This window comes from Xiphophorus hellerii, chromosome 11 (genome assembly GCF_003331165.1).
Source record: "Xiphophorus hellerii strain 12219 chromosome 11, Xiphophorus_hellerii-4.1, whole genome shotgun sequence".
NCBI classification, from domain to species: domain Eukaryota; kingdom Metazoa; phylum Chordata; class Actinopteri; order Cyprinodontiformes; family Poeciliidae; genus Xiphophorus; species Xiphophorus hellerii.
In genome coordinates, this window is record NC_045682.1 from 23,305,433 (window position 1) to 23,321,676 (window position 16,244).

The 16,244-nt window shown below is 35.7% G+C and overlaps 2 protein-coding genes across 2 annotated transcripts in view; both read right to left on the reverse strand.

The window, feature by feature from the left end:
- fryb (furry homolog b (Drosophila)) overlaps positions 1-8,375 on the reverse strand; it is a 58,535-nt gene extending 50,160 nt beyond the window's left edge. Inside the window, exon 1 of the mRNA XM_032575858.1 lies at positions 8,240-8,375. The gene's annotated coding sequence lies outside the window, so the exon portion shown is untranslated. The remainder of the gene's footprint in view (positions 1-8,239) is intronic.
- Positions 8,376-9,703: 1,328 nt separating this feature from the next.
- rxfp2a (relaxin family peptide receptor 2a) overlaps positions 9,704-16,244 on the reverse strand; it is a 90,009-nt gene continuing 83,468 nt past the window's right edge. Inside the window, exons 19-20 of the mRNA XM_032577181.1 lie at positions 14,203-14,421; positions 9,704-12,436 (exon numbers count right to left, since the gene is read on the reverse strand). Of these exons, the coding sequence (XP_032433072.1) occupies positions 12,171-12,436; positions 14,203-14,421 (485 nt within the window). The 3' untranslated portion in view covers positions 9,704-12,170. The remainder of the gene's footprint in view (positions 12,437-14,202; positions 14,422-16,244) is intronic.

The window sequence follows — 16,244 nt, forward strand, 5'->3', positions numbered from 1 at the left end:
TCTATTCCTCATCTTCCTAACTTTGTACAGGAAGTGTAACATACTGCTTTGCTCTGCCAGGGTAATTGCAAGTGATCATGTAATACTGTAATCAAGCAATAAGCCACAATAGTCGCATTCAACACTCTTCAAAGCTAATTCTGCTGAACAACCCTAAATAGGCAGAAAAGTGAAGAGTGGTTGTTTAAGAGACAGTTCTACTAAACAAATGTTGTTTTCCTCCTTAGGTTCTCTTCAAAGCACATTAGTGCATACAGTATCTCACTTCTGTTTTCTCTGGAGGGTTGGGTAGTCAGTGTCTCACAGGAGGCATCTATCCTCAGTTAACTTCCTGCTGTTTACCCCACTATTGTCATGACTTCAGTTCCACTGAGTGCCTCACCCAAGAGCTAATTTGTGGGTGTGACAAAAACAAAACTTGTATGAGTCTTAAAGTTTTCTATATTCTCAAAGGTCAAAGTGCTCTAGTGTGGAAAGACATCAAGTTAGATGAAGACAAGAGGAAGTTAGATTTTGTTGTAAACTGCAGCAACTCAAGGCTACTGATACAGATACAGGATACAGATAAAGCCATTGTACACTTTGTTAAACGGAAGGTTTAATGTAAAATCGACTGTTTTGAGCTTTATTTCATGTTATAACAGTATAATGTTATAATGTATCAAAAATGTACCTGGAGTGTTGTTTTGATTCTTTCATGCATGTTTGAGAAATCCTTGCATCTCCTATGGCAGCCATGTGGGAGTTCCACCTATTTACACAAAGCTCTTCCTTGGAGCTGCAGTCTATTGCCCCACAGACCACCCCTCCCCAACACCTTCTCCACGCAGTTCCACTAGACTAACAGCAGCAGCAATTAGCAAACACCTGGTGAAACTGTCTACTGAGCTTATCATACAAACTCCTCAGTCCAACACTCCTAAGAACAGTTGTAAACGGCTATTGGAGGAGCATTGCTGTGATGACGTGGTGAAAGCAGAGTGTCGGAAACAGCAGTGGCTTCTTAAAAGGCAATATTATGTATTTTCCAGGCTCACGTTGCCATTTCATTGCACAATCAAGTAACTATGCTACCTTCAGTTGTTATAAAAAGGGCTACATATACCAAACATGACTTGAAACAAATTTCTTTGCAATTTAACGCCTGGAAAAGGGTGGCGCTTTGTGAGCGCAAACGTTTAGGCATCAATGAGTGGTTACCACAAGATATTCAAGGATTCCTCAATATGCATAAAAGAATTAAAACAGCACTCCAGGTGTGTGTTTGATGAGGGAATACCATTATAATGTGATATAAAGCTAAAAAAAAAAGTCAATTTTACAAAATACCCACACTTTAAAATGTTGCCAAAAGTAAAGCGAATATAGGTAAACAATAGGCAGGAGGACTTAATTGCTTAATAGGTTTGTTTTTGCAGTACATTTTAGCCAACAGTTTGTACAAAACATCATGCTTTCTGACGGGGCCTTGTTCCATGACAACTGATGTGTGAAAGCAGACACCACTCAGGTTCCCTGAAAAGCTTCTCAGGTTTTCTGCCTAATATTTACTGGGCCTGATCGTCCGCTTGTGTTAAGACTCACAGGTCAAAGACTGACAATCTACTTCTTCAAATACACAATCAAACCTGTTTTTACTCCCTTGAAGCCCTTTAACACTGTGATGCAAAGATGTTTCTTAGTTTAACTATCTTTTAAAATGAGGCAATTGTTGATAAACTGCTTATATCAACAAAACATATGAAATACACATCTTAAACAAGCTTGTCAGTTCCTGTTATTTAAAGCTTTTTGTAATTCAAATACACACCACATATATTGTCATCCATTATTAAGATAACTGTGACATACGTGCTGCCCTTTACCCATTGTAAATACTCTTTGGTTTACCAAGACCAAGTAACACAACCAAAAAGGCAAACAATAAACCACAGTGTAACAGCTTGTTTGTAGCCTGGGTTTGTGGACAAACAACAATACTATCTTAACAATAGTTGACCTCCACCAGCAACACCCTACTTTGTTTAGTAATGTAATGTTTTCTTAATTTAATCAGTCATTATGTCCCTATGTCTGGTGGTCTCTTCCTGTTTTGTTCGTTTTTCAATATTGCACATAAATCATTGCCTCCCTGATGGAGGAGCAGCGGATCCTAAGCTAAAAGAAGAGAGACAAAGTGGTGCCAACCCGTCTCACATATAGTCTGAAATATAAAACTACTTCCTCTCCCACATAGACATGGCCTCAGACAAATGAAACCACAAGGAATGTGACATGATCACTTGCTGGTTTCTTTTTTAATCATTAAAACAATTCTTCATTGCTCCATTTCCTCATTTTTATTTGCTTTTCAAATTACTTAAGTTTGTCATCTGAAATGACTTTTGCAAAATAACTGTGCTTCTTCTAATCAAAGCAAAAGATGATTCCCAAATTGAAAGACCTCTTCTCATAATCATCTTTCTAATTACTATTTAAATTGCAACCACTTAGAGCTCCTCTTCAAGGGAAAACTTCCATCTGCTGCTCAAACACACTGTCATAGTAACTGTTGTGCAGACCGTCCTGGACGCTCAGCCACCCAGTCTAACAGGAGAGCTATGGGGATAAACGCGTTTACTTTAGGCTTATGCACTGAGGCAAGACTCCAGCTCACGGGTTTTTACTAAGTTGAAAAAACAAAACCAGTGATAGCCTTGCCTCACCCCAAGAATAAGGCATTTTATAAGGACCACTTCAGGTTTGCAACAATTTTTTTCACAAGATTATGCCTGACATTTACTATGAGATTACGCAATGATTCTGGAATAAATTTAAACAGACAGCATCACAAAGGACGACTGGTTGTATTTAGAGGCATGCATAAGGAAAAGTATCAGCAAATTGTACACAAAGTTTATTTTGAGACACTATGATAAAAATACAGTGTCTTGCAAAAGTACTAACACCCTTTTCCACATATCAAAACTTCATAATCCTGACCTGGGAAAAAAAAAAAAAATTTCTTTTTTAAATTACAGATAAAATCGAAAAGAATAGAATAGTCATTTGTAATCAACCCACTTTATCTTAACGTCCTTAAATTAAAATGCAGTGCAACCAATTACACCATAGACACTTCATGTGTGTAAATCAATCTCTGTATAATTACTGCTTGTCTGTGAAGCCCACAGGTTTGTTCGGCAACATAAGTAAACAAAAAACACATAATGAAGACCAATAAAAATAGTTGGAATAAAGTCGTGGACAAATTTTAAGCAGAATTAGATTATTAAACAACACCCCAAGCCTTAAGCATCTTATTGAGAACGGTTCAATCCACCTTCTGATAGTGGAAAGAGAATAACACAAAAATAAATCTCTCAATATGTGGTCTTCTGACCTGCATTAATCTGATAAGTAGCAAGAAAGCCCATGGTAATTATAAAGAACTGACAAAGACCCATATCTGAGGATGGAAAATCTGTTAACATGATAACTATTAGTTGTGGAATCCACAAATATGGAATGTTGTAATTAAATAAATCAATCTCATGGAAAGTAATCCCCATAAAACTGAATTGTAGTGCTTTCAGTGATTATAGATGCACTTATTCTTTGCCATGTATCATAACTGATATTTTATAAAAGGCAGTCGGGTAACTGTAGTTTGTTATTTCTGGATGGTTTTTTTTACTGGCATTGTGCTACTGTCAACATTTGCGCACGAGACTAGGACTTTCAGTTTTCTTGGACTTGAGTTTTGATTGGAATTTTTAAGGCAACACCCTTCTAAATTGTTTTCTAGTTACATTGTTCAGATATGTTCAGGAACCTAATAAAATAATACAGCAGTGTAAAAGGACACTGGTAATAATAAATTAAGAAAGATATCTATGTAAATATGTAAATAACTTACAAATGTCAGACCATAACAGGCTGGAATAATAGATTAAACTGAAATGACAGTATTTGGGATTTTTAGAACGTTTGTCAATACACTGACTTGTAAATGGGTACTATCACTATATTTGCTGCTATCAGTAAAGTTGGCTTTAATGGCAGTTGTTCGGTGTTATCCTTTGTCCCTTTCTCTTTCCTATCCTGATTTAACCAACACACTGGCTCTACGATAGTGCCCCCTTGAGCTCATTGCAAGGATCAAAATTGCTGTCAATAATATTTTAGACTTTCAGTTTTGTTTTTGGATGTGATTTGTACACACATTTTCCATTTTAGTAGTTCATAAATTATAATTTTGTCCTATAATTTTGTCCTCCAAGTACTGTAGTACCTTAGATAAATAGATAATTTTTGTGCTTAACATGTAGGATATTTCCAAGTCATTTATGTATTGCTTTACCCTATTTTCTCTTAGAAAAGCAATGTTTTAAGCGCTGTGGCTTGCGCCAGTCAAACAAGACCATAACAAAGAAAAATAGCTCTAAAACATGAAACAGCTACATGTTCAACATCTGTTTACCCTGAAGTGATTCTAAATTAAAGAAAAGTTTACTTTTTTTTACAATGTCAATTTAGATTTAAATCTGCTCTTTTCCCAGCAGTAATTCAGCTTATCAATATAAAATTTGACATATAGCGAGTATGTTAATCTTTTTGCAATCTGAGTGAAAAGTATGCTTTTTATTTGAGCAATTCACTTGTAGAAATTCAAGTTTTCTCAAGTTTTTTCATTCAAGTTTTATTGTTATAAAAACAGAATGTTTTCTATACTCAACTATGTTATCTTAATTCATTATTATGTATTCTGTAGATGTAATAAAAAACAAGGTACATACTGCTCAGTGCTAGAGACTCAGCATTATTTCTGTCTGTAATTTAAGAGAAAATGTCTGCTTACACTATATAGACGAACTATTTTAAATTCAGTAATAGCACAATATTATATGGACTTTAGTTTATATGCCATCAAACCAGTTAGTAAGTCTGATGCACATATAAACACATTACAGTATGTCTATCAGCCTTTTTATAAAGAGATCTGTTATGCAATAATATCTCTGGAGTCGCTAATGAGCTGACTAATGCACTATCAAGCAACCTCAGAGCAAGTTCAAACTTTATAGGAACAAAAACAACATTCCTCAAACAGAGCTATGTGAAACCTACAAGCAAATGCATGAAACACTTAAGTGAAAATAAATTAATTCCACTCTAAAATCGATAAAATCAAGCTAAAACACAGCCAGAACAGGGTTGACATATTATTGAGAGAAAAAAACTATGCTGCTACCCTCTGCTAAGTATAGCAACACCCAAGGGAAAGTCAAACAGGGATGATGATGGCAAGGAATGTGTGCGTGTGCGTATGTTTTTGTGGGTTGATGATGGTGCCATAGCCAACAGGAGTGGTACTTTCTAATCTGCTGTACATGCGTATACTTGTGCGTGTATCTGACAAAAACACCAGGTTATGTAAGTTTGTGGGAGTGAGGTGCAGAGTGGTATCTATGGAAACAATGGCAGCGAGAAAAGATGGGATAGTTCAGCAGTTGAGGAAGGTACCCGAGCAGATGAAGTGGGAGGTCAGGCATGGTTTGTGCACATAAAGTTCATTGTCATATTTATGCTGCACTAAACCTCTGAAGTGTGTTTAAATCATACATAGGGAAAAAAAGCCACACACACACACAACTAAAAGGCCCCTGTTTCCATCCGTTTATGAACGAACTACGATCAAACACCTATTAGAAATAAATGCAATTAACATTGTGCAAAAAAAAAATAAAAAATTCTCAAAGGCTGGGGTCATGCCTAATAATGTTGTTTTTATCATTTCAACTGGAAATCCCTTACCTGGCATTTTCATCTCTCATGTTATAGGCCCCAGTCAAGGGTTACTACTTATCTCCAACAGGGTTTGAAAACATTTTTTGGAAAAAATCACAACAGAACATTTAGAAGTGTGTTTCAAATATTAAGTATTCTCAATGGTCAAAAGATATGAAGTAATGTTACCAAAATATTGAACATTGCTCTGAATTTTTACAAACTGAACTCTAACTGCAGCACTTCTTAAACCCAAGTAAATAGTTTCTAAAAGAACTGTATCATCAATTCACATGACCAAAAAAACAGCTTTAGGGATAAAAAAACAGCCAATGTGACAAACTAATCAAATGATTCTTGTTTATTGTTTATGAGACTGTATTAAGTCTTAAAACTTAAAACATTCACATTATGAATTATCTGGATTACAAAAATACCTAAAGCTATTTTTAAGTCAATGGACCACCACACATACATTTATGGGTGGTGCTTACGTTTGTTGGAGAACATTAGAGAACAAACAGCATCATGAAGACCAAGGACCACAGCAGACAAGTCAGAGAGATCATTGTGGAGGAGTTTAAAGTAGGATTGGGTTGTAAGACATTGTCCCAAGCTTTTAACTTCTCACACAGCTCTGCGCAACCCATTGTCTGAAAATAGAAAGAGGATGGCACAACTGCACACATAGCAAATTCTGCATGGCCATCCACATAAACCGACAGCCGGAATAAGAGCAAAAATGAAAGCAACAGCCAAAAAGCCAACAAAAAGCCAACTGCAACTCTGAATGAGCTGTAGAGACCTACAATCTGTTGACAAGGCTACTGTTTGTCATGTATTTAGCAAATCTGACCTTGGAGAGTACAGTAGCCTAAAACCCATTGCTGAAAGATAACTACCATAAATACCCCTAAACATACAGTAATTGCTACAATTAACTGGTCTCCACCAAAGCATGTACATTTATTAAAATGGCCTTAGCAAAATCCAGATCTAAATCACCTTGTGAATCTGTGGTAAGACTTTAAAAGAATAGGTGAAAATTCCAGTTTCTTGATGTAAAACCTATTTTACTCCATGTTTTAATGGACTAAAATATGAGAAAGATTATATTTGCTCTACACTCTGTCTTTTGACCTAATTTAATATGCAAATATAACATGTAGCCCAAATACATCTAAGGCTGCAAAGACTTCAGTTGAAAATGCAAAGCAAAAATTAAAAAAAGTTTTGGTGAATGTTAGAGGCGCTGTAGACTGCGACACACATGTCAAGCTGTATGGGTTTTCTTGCACTAAGCCTATGGCCAGTCACAGAACAATGGAGAGAACTGGGGCGGTGCTGCTGACTGGCTGTCTCAAACAGCTGGAGAAATGAGGAGGGGGTTAAGGCTGAGTGATGAGGAGGGGGAGAAGAGAGGCAGTGTAAAAAAAAATCTCCCTGAAGCAAATAGATGTGATCCACATGAACGCTAAGAGCTGAAAATTCCCACAACTGTACAGTAGTTATCTGGGTGAAGGTGAACTGCATGTAAATAATACATGCTCATTTACTTACTGACTTTCTCTCCTAAGACATCCAAGCTACCTGTTTCCTAAATATAACAGGACTCCTGAATATACACAAATGCCATGTTGAAATGCCATACTTTTCCTGTTCTCAGTATATTTTAACCCATTTTTTAAATGTAAAAATACTAATTAAGAAAAAAATAAATAAATCATAAGTACAACCAGCAGTGGTCAGGCTTTAAAAACCAAACCTACCAAAAACCCCACAAATAAACAAAAACAAAAAAAGACAAAACAAAAAAACAAGACAAAGACAAAAGAACAAAAATATGGATGGATGAATGGATGAATTATACCTTAATATAAGCTGCAACATGAGCAGCCTGTTCTGCTGCTCATGTTGATCCATGCCATTAAGTCTTTTCTAGCTGGGTTTATGTTATAATTTCAGCTCTTTTATTCCACAGCCCATTCCTGACATCAGAGAGTCAGACATGGCACCAGACAGCCAGATGAACTCTGAGACCTGCATGTTACGTTCTTCCATTTTCGTTCGAAACACTCTTCATTCATTTTTCATGATTATAATCGCCTTAAATACAGCTAACATGCAAAGCTTCTCTTATGCCGTTATGTTATGAATATAAGCAACGGTCGATTTCTGACTGTTATTTGGCTAATTTCTCTTACAAAGCGGCACGGTATTGTCCGTTGTGTGGGGACTGCAAAGCAGGGCGCAATTTTTTAAACAAGCAGACATTTTTTCTCGTTCATTTAATTGGTACAGAACACTATAACCAGCTAAGCGTATAGCTAACTAGATAGCTACAGCGCTCCGACTGTTAGTCACAGCAGGCAGTGTTAGACTAAGACATGTCTTGTGTTGTCTCGGTAGTCAACAGAACACCGAAACATCCCCACACACCGCCTTAATTTAGCTTTAAATCAAATTTTACCTTTTCTTCGTCGACGCGGACGCCTACAAGGCCATCTCCTGAGACAAGTTCTTTGTTTATGATGTTCGGTGGCTTGTTTTCATCAATTCGCCTCGTCTCTCTCCTCCAGGAGTCGTGCCTCCCCGGCTGACAGCACCACGGCTTGAGTCGACAAGGTCCCGCCCCTAGCAACCAATCAGATTCGAAGAAGATAGAGACTGAGACGAGATTCGATTCCCATTGGTCAACAGCCGTGTCCGTCAAGTTGTCACTAGGGGCGCAGCTCGGTCCAAGGGCAGGACACCTGCTGAGAAAGGATGCGGAGCGCCGCAGGTGCAGCCACATGAAGTGATGAAAGAGCTGTAGGTGATATTTAATAAAGCTCACACAGGCACAGTCCCAAGGATAACTACAATAGTAGCTTTTTCTGAACATGGCATTTTGGGGCTTTTTAAAAATTGAGATAAAGCAATACAAGCCTAGCAAATGTTTTTACTTCTGTATTATCTCTCTTCCCTCTACAGTCTCATCTTTTCTGTTAACTGTTTCTTTCTTGCTCGACCAGATAATTAATTCCTACCTTTATTCCATGTAAAAACATATAGGCCTACATTTGTTATTTATATTACGATTTATCTTTTTGTTTAGATATTTATTTTTGTCAGTTATCAATTTCTTTACTTTTATTGGCAGTTTCCTTTTTATTTTAGATCATGTGTAGGTCTCAGTCATTTATGAGAAAATAATGCAATCAATCAGTTGAATGAGAGTGTTGCAGGATATATGCAAAGAGAAGACAAGGTACATTTATAAACCTGATTCTCCTCCTTAGGATGCACAATTGAATTTGTCTGTTTTCAGGTCTTAGCACTTCCATGCGCATACATACGACACATCTATGTATTTACATAAAGCCACTGATTTTGACACTTGCTTTCATTGTAATTTTTTATTAACTTTATTTTTCATCTTAATAAATGTTCCTTTTCTGTTGTTTTTTAACCATGGTATGGTCTCCTTTTTTGTAATGATCTTGAGTCAGTCTTAACACTATCTTGGTGTTTCTGTTCAGGACATCTGACAATGGTTGTGCTTCGGGCTGCATTGTTAAATCTGGATTTTCTGTTTTTCTTCTAAAAAGAAACACTGAATTTTACACAAAGCCTGAAAAATTACTGATTAAGACCACATGTGGTACAAAGAAAACTCTAGCTTTTCTGAAGACAAATGCTGAAATGTGAAGCATAACTTAACACTTTTCCATATTCAGAGTGGCCTTTGCTCAATAGGCTCAGCTTTTAAGAACCGGTTATGCAATTAAAAAAAAAGGCAGTATGTAAACATTCTCATCTTTTTCTCAGTTTTGTGTTATCAATCACTGTATATGCAGTAGACTCTTTCAAAAGCAGCCCCCTGATTTTCAAGTCACAATCAGCTTTTGAAAAGGTGCTATTCATACAGAATTGTAAAATAACAGGATTATTCTTTTCCAAAACTTTATTCAAAATGTAGAGCAAACAATGACCATAAAATTCAATAACCTGACTCAAAAAACATTTTACATACGGTACATAACATTCTTTTGTAACAAATTATAATAAAAAAATGTACAAATGAACATGACAGCAAGTGACACTTCTTATTTAATCAGATTTACATCTACTGGTTCCACAGCAGATATTTACAAAATATATTTATGCTATTAACAATTCTTTTCATTCATCTGCTTAATTTCCCTTTACTAATCAAACTTCTAATATGCCATTTAAAATTATATTTTACGATTGTCACCGTCAGTGCACCTGCTGAAAAGCATGAAGAAATTGAAAACAATGAAATTTAAAGCAAATTTGAAACCATCTAAAAAAATGTATTAAGGCCTTCTTATGTCAATAAGTGCAATAAAAAAGACAAAAAAAATTAAGGTTGATACAAAAACATTGATCCAGTTCAAGTTGTTCACATAACATATAAAGGAGGTATGAATGAATAAAACTTGTGCAGATGTTGTGTAAAATTGGTTAAAAACACAGGAAATTTGGCATTAGAATTAGACTGGCTAACAGAAATAAAAGAGCCACAGCTTCTAACAACCCTAACCAAATTCTAATTCACCTTTGTCTTCTGTATTTTCATTTTCATCTCAATAATATAATAAAAAGCATAATTTCAGTAATTTAATTCAAAAGTAAAACTTAAGTCCATCTTCTAAAGAAAGAAACTTATATCCACCATCTAACGAAGGAACTATTTTATTTTTGTTAAGTTTCTTAGTTAACAAAAATTTAGGTACTGAAAACTTTTGTTAGTTTTCAGTAGCTAAAAATCCAAAAATTCCATTTCTGATCCCCCTCACCTCCAAAAACCCCCAACAACTCAAATTTAAGACCAGTTAAAAAAAAGATTTGAAATACAGACGGGTGCATTATGGACTAAACAATTATGGAGAAGACTGCTGACAGTCATTAAGACCCTCCACAAGGTATATAAACATAAAAATCTAATTGACAGAAAAGAAAGGCTGTTTATAGTTCTGCTACCAAAGCACATCAATGGAGGTGAATGGAAAAAAGATCCATAAAAACAGAGATAATCTAAACCATAAGAGGTAAAGCCCAATCAAAAGCTCATTCGGAAGGCGAATAGTGAAACTTGAATTAGAGAGCCGCAACACACTGAATTATCCAGGAAACAGTGTATACCTTGCTTTACATGCCAGCAAATTGCCCTGACCCAAACCCCATAGAGAATCAATAAAGGGAGTGCAGATGAGCTGAAGGCAATTAAAACACCATTGGCTTTGTTAACACCTCAATCATTGGATGCAGAAATTCGTGCAAAAGGACCCCCAACTAAGTATAAAGTGCATAAAACATTTAGTAAATTCACATTCTTCAAATTCTTATAACTTCTAACTTTAACATTTTTGGAGAAACTGCATTTGGGATTTTTCAGTTATGATCATGAAAGTCATAATCATCAGTTATTTAAAAAATTAAAGTATATTATACAGTTATAGACAAACTGCATAGAATATACAGTCTGTCTGTAATAAATATATGTAAAGCACGAGTTTTAATTTATAAATTGAATTAATGAAACTAACTTATTTGGTATTCTAATTGATTTATATACAACTTTATTTAGTAAAGCTGAAACGCCCTCTAAACCGACGGACAAGAGGAAAAGGAATTACAGAAGAAATGGGTTAAAATAGAAAGGCTAAATCTCTCAGATTCAAAAATGACCCTAAACATTTCTTAAGGTTTTTTGGCATTTTCATACATGCATTAACTTTGTGCACGGTAAATGACTACATAATGCAAAAGCTGATTTGTAATTTTACAATTAAAAAACGTTTGAGTGCTACATCTTAAAAAACCAAAATTACTTTTGTTCTTTACCTGTTTGTCCATTTCTGATTGAACTCAGTTCAGCTCCCAGATAATTGTTAAACAGTTGGTCAGTCTCTTCATGGATAACAGTGTATGTGACTGAGATAAAAGCGATATCTGCTTTTGCACATCTCCCATAAATTCAATCAGATGACACTGAAGTATCAACAGGTGTCGCGAGTATTGGATGTAATCTACGTGTTAGACCTTTTCATAGAAAGTAAGGTGGAAACTGCAGCTTAAACAACACAGAAACTCCTCCAAGATGCAACATTGGTGGTGTAAGCCTTGGCTCCTCATGCCCATGCTAAGGAGGCTTTGAGTAAGACATTTATAACAGTAAGCTGAAGGTGCTGCCTTTGTGCACGACAAAAAACACAAGACATTAAAAAAAATGTCAGAGCATGATGAATCAGCACAGTGATTGTAACATTTTTTTCCTCCTGGGAGTGTTAAAAACAGTGCTGTTGTCATGTAAGAGCTTAAAAATGTGGCAATAAAATTGGCCTATGACCCGTAGTTTATAAAAAATGGTACAGTTTCAAAAAAAAGTCCTCTCAGGCATAGCGAGGGTCCGCTTCGACCAGCGACAGCTGCTGGAGGTAGGCAGGCGGCTGGTAGCACTGCGGCCGCGCCGTCTCCACGAAGATGGTGGAGGAAGTGAGGCTTTTGCGGTCTTTCTTCAGGGTGTGTCTTCTCTGCCAGCGGCAGAGCAAGAGCTCCACCTGCTCTCTAAAGAAGCTGGTTGTCAGAGTGTACAGGATGGGGTTCAAGGCACTGTTGATTGGAAGAATGAAAATGACAACCCAGCTGGAAATCGTGTCTGAAGGAGCAAAAAGAAACAACTATGTTAAGTCATGGCAGGTATATTTTCATAGCAAGATGCACAATGAAAATGGTATTCAAATTCAGGTTAATGTCTGCCAACTGCTGAATCTATTTATAGCCAAGAATAATAGCAGAAATCTAGTACCACTGTGCCTCTCAAAATTAGATTTATGTCTAATCATTTGTGCTAGTTTTTGTTTATTTATTTTATTGACTTTGTGTGATTAATGTGTTGATAAAATTCCTTTTCAATGTTTTTTCTTGATATGCTATGGTACATATGGGCCTATAGTTCCTCATCATTGAGGCATCCCTATAATTCTTTTATTAAAGAGGTGTGAACATAGCAGTTTTCAATACATGTAGAAAATATGTACTTTCTGCAATATTTCAGGTACAAAAAGGCTTCAAATGTTTTGAAGGAGTATGTAGACACAATGTAAAGGCAGCAGGTTAAAAGTTCCAGGTTGTAATTAGTTCCTGTCAGACATATACTATCAAAAGGTTTAAATTCTAGATGCATTAAGGTTTCTTGAGACACAGGAGACATATCCAAGATACTAGAATTGTGGTCACGTGATACTTGTCTTTTCCCCAGAGTTTTATCTGTGGAAAAATCTGAAAAGTCAATTCTTGACTTGTTTGATAGACATTTTAGGGGAAACAAGTGGTTTAGGACTCTGTCAGCCTTTTAACGTTAATAAGATTTTTGAATATGAATGGGTTTAAGAGTAGAGCTCATTTTATCTTAAAACTTTCAAATTGAATGATGCACATTTTCACATGAAAGATTTGCAGCAAAAGCAGCTTATCCTGACCTCATTTAATGCAGTTTTATTCAGGGGTGAATAAAAATTCAAACTACATTTTCGGGGGCAAACTTTGGATATTTTATGCATAATAGAATGCCACACTGTAACATTTCCCCTCCAAGATGACACTGCTGTGTGTGGTTTGAATTTTATCAGAATGCTTAAGCTTCTAATAACACAAACAGCTTTAAACACAAACAGCTTGAAACTGTAAACTGAAGACGCATGTCCTAGTCAGTATAAATATTATAAATTACTTTATCTTTTTTTAATCACACTTTGATTGTATTGTTCCTCGGCAGCAGATCCAGCAGAAAAAAAGAGGAAAGACCCAACTCACTTTTAACAATGTATGTAAATAGTAGGATAATAGCACAGATGAGATCTTAATTTACATGATTGAGGATTTTATCAGCTGACAGACTTAACCAAAATCAGGATTTTATTAAAGTTAAACTCTAACCTCGTAAAAGCTTAAAAGAAAATCATAAAATCATGAACTCATTCTTATTATTTACCTCTCAAAATTTCAGTCACATCATATCTGAAAACTGCAGTTTATGTCAAAAAAGGCAGATCTTGACAACATCATTCAAGTTTTCTGTGCAAGGAAATGACCATCAATATTCTACTTGATGGATGATTTCATTAAGCTTTATTTCAGACATAAAAAATGCTAAATGAAGTTTATACTTGAGCTGTATGGAGCTAACTGGGTCCATGAAGTTTTCTCAAAAGAAAAATAAACTGAAACTAAAAACTTACCAAATAAACTAAAAGCTCAGTTGGTGAACAAATAGCATGAATAAATTCATTTTACTTGGGGGTGAATTTCATTAAGAATTATCTCAAAATTCCCAGAAGTTATGGTTTGTACAATTGCTTAGTAATTATTATCGTAATGGAATGATTTTAAAGTTTCTGAAAAGTTGCTGTTTTCACTTATCACCTGGTATCTCCACTTCCAGCAGCGAGAGAATCTTCACTAAAAATATGGGAATCCAGCAGAGGGCGTCAGAGAACACTATAAAGAAAAATCTGTTGGCCACTGCCACGTCTCGGTGCAGTCTGCTCCGCAGGTCAGTCGCATTGATTCCAGTTTTGTAGATGGAATAGAACATGCTGGAGTAGGAGAAGACGATCACAAGGAACGCCACCAGATTTAGACCTAAAACAATGAACAGACTGTTCACACATGTATTCAGACAAAGGAAAAGCATAAAGAACTTTCAGTTTAGAAAAATAGCAGCAGCTATTTCAATGACAAGTTTCAAAACAAAAATGACTGGCCATGCAGATCCAGCAGTATTGGACTTAAGCCTCGTCTTGTGGTTGTACAAAAAGAAAGACAAAAATTTCCTTAACTAAGACTTTTCCCTAACTAAGGTTTCTCAAACTTGTTTCGGTGTGCCGACATAAAATTTAATGGACGCTGCAGCATGCATCATACCAAAGTTTCTGTAAAATCATTGTAAAACAATATCACCATGGCAAAATATCAGTAAATAATCAATGCCATTCACATTTGTGTTCAAATAAATCCAGAAGATAAAATCCTGCAGCACAAATGCATGTTAGAGTTTTTCAACATGTTTCTGTGAGCTTAACAAATATTGAAACTATTGAAACTATTAAATAATTCAGTAAAAATAATAGAGATTTTTTGGGGCGTGCCGTGGTGGCGTAGGGGTTAGCGCGACCCATATTTGGAGGCCTTGAGTCCTCGAAGAGGCCGTCGCGGGTTCGACTCCCAGACCAGACGACATTTGCCGCATGTCTTCCTCCCTCTCCTTCCCCGTTTCCTGTCAGCCTACTATCATATAAGGGACACTAGAGCCCACAAAAAGACCCCCTGGAGGGGTAAAAAAAAAATAATAATAATAGAGATTTTTAAATAAGACAGGAGTTCAAGTAAAAAATTGTTCTTTTGGGGGGTAAGCATAGTAATGAATTACTGTGTTAATTTAATCAAATTTTAAAATTGAAAATAAGCCACCATGAAATACAATCAAATATGTCAAATACACCAAACAGAAAAGTTTCAGGTGACAAGTGTGAGGGAGATATTTCAGTCGCAGTGCAGGCTTGCACAATGGATCCGTTCATACTCTGAACTAATTCATATTTTGTCATATTGCATATCACAAACTTCAAGTGTTTCTTTGGGATTTCAAGTGATAAACCAGCACAATGTAAAATATATTGCAATTGTAATCAGGAAGGAAGGTGATGCATGGTTTTCAAAGATTCTCATTTCGATTTAGGACTTTGATTGGGCCATTCAAAGACATGCAAACATGGGTAGATAACTTTGCAACCTGATAGTCCTGCAACGTTTAGAAGCATCCCTTCCTTAACAGAACTGAATCAAATGCTACCTTGCTACCAGGTCTCTCCATAATGAGCAATAAAGCAGTTTTTTTTAAGGTTTTCATCAATATTTTTTCCAATAAACCTTTAAGGGTTTCACAAAACAACTAAAATTATATTCAAAATGTGTTTATACACAGTTAGACTCGATTTAATGATCACTATGGTACAAATTTTATTTAGGGGTATCTAAGAAAAGGGGTATTGATGAAATCTGTACTTTATATAAACTGAAAGGTAAAATGTGGAAAAAAAGAAACATTACCACATAAACTTAAAACATTAGATCATTAAAAGCAAAGTCCCAGTGACTGAAATGTTGGCAAACCTTACGACAAGATATAAAAATAATTCTGTGACGTTCATACTGAAGCCCACAAAGAACATTGAGTAATAACTGGCAGGCTGACAATCTATTGTTCATAAATCCTCTATGTTTATTGATGGCAAATGTTTTGTTAGTTTGCCAGAGCTCCGTAAATCTGCGTAACACCTCAGATTACTTGTAAATTTTCCATGATAAATAATTCATCTTTTTATTGGATTGTGATTACACACAAATCCTCAAAGAGAGAATTTTTTATTGAATGCAGATTAATAAAATACAAATTAACATTCTCA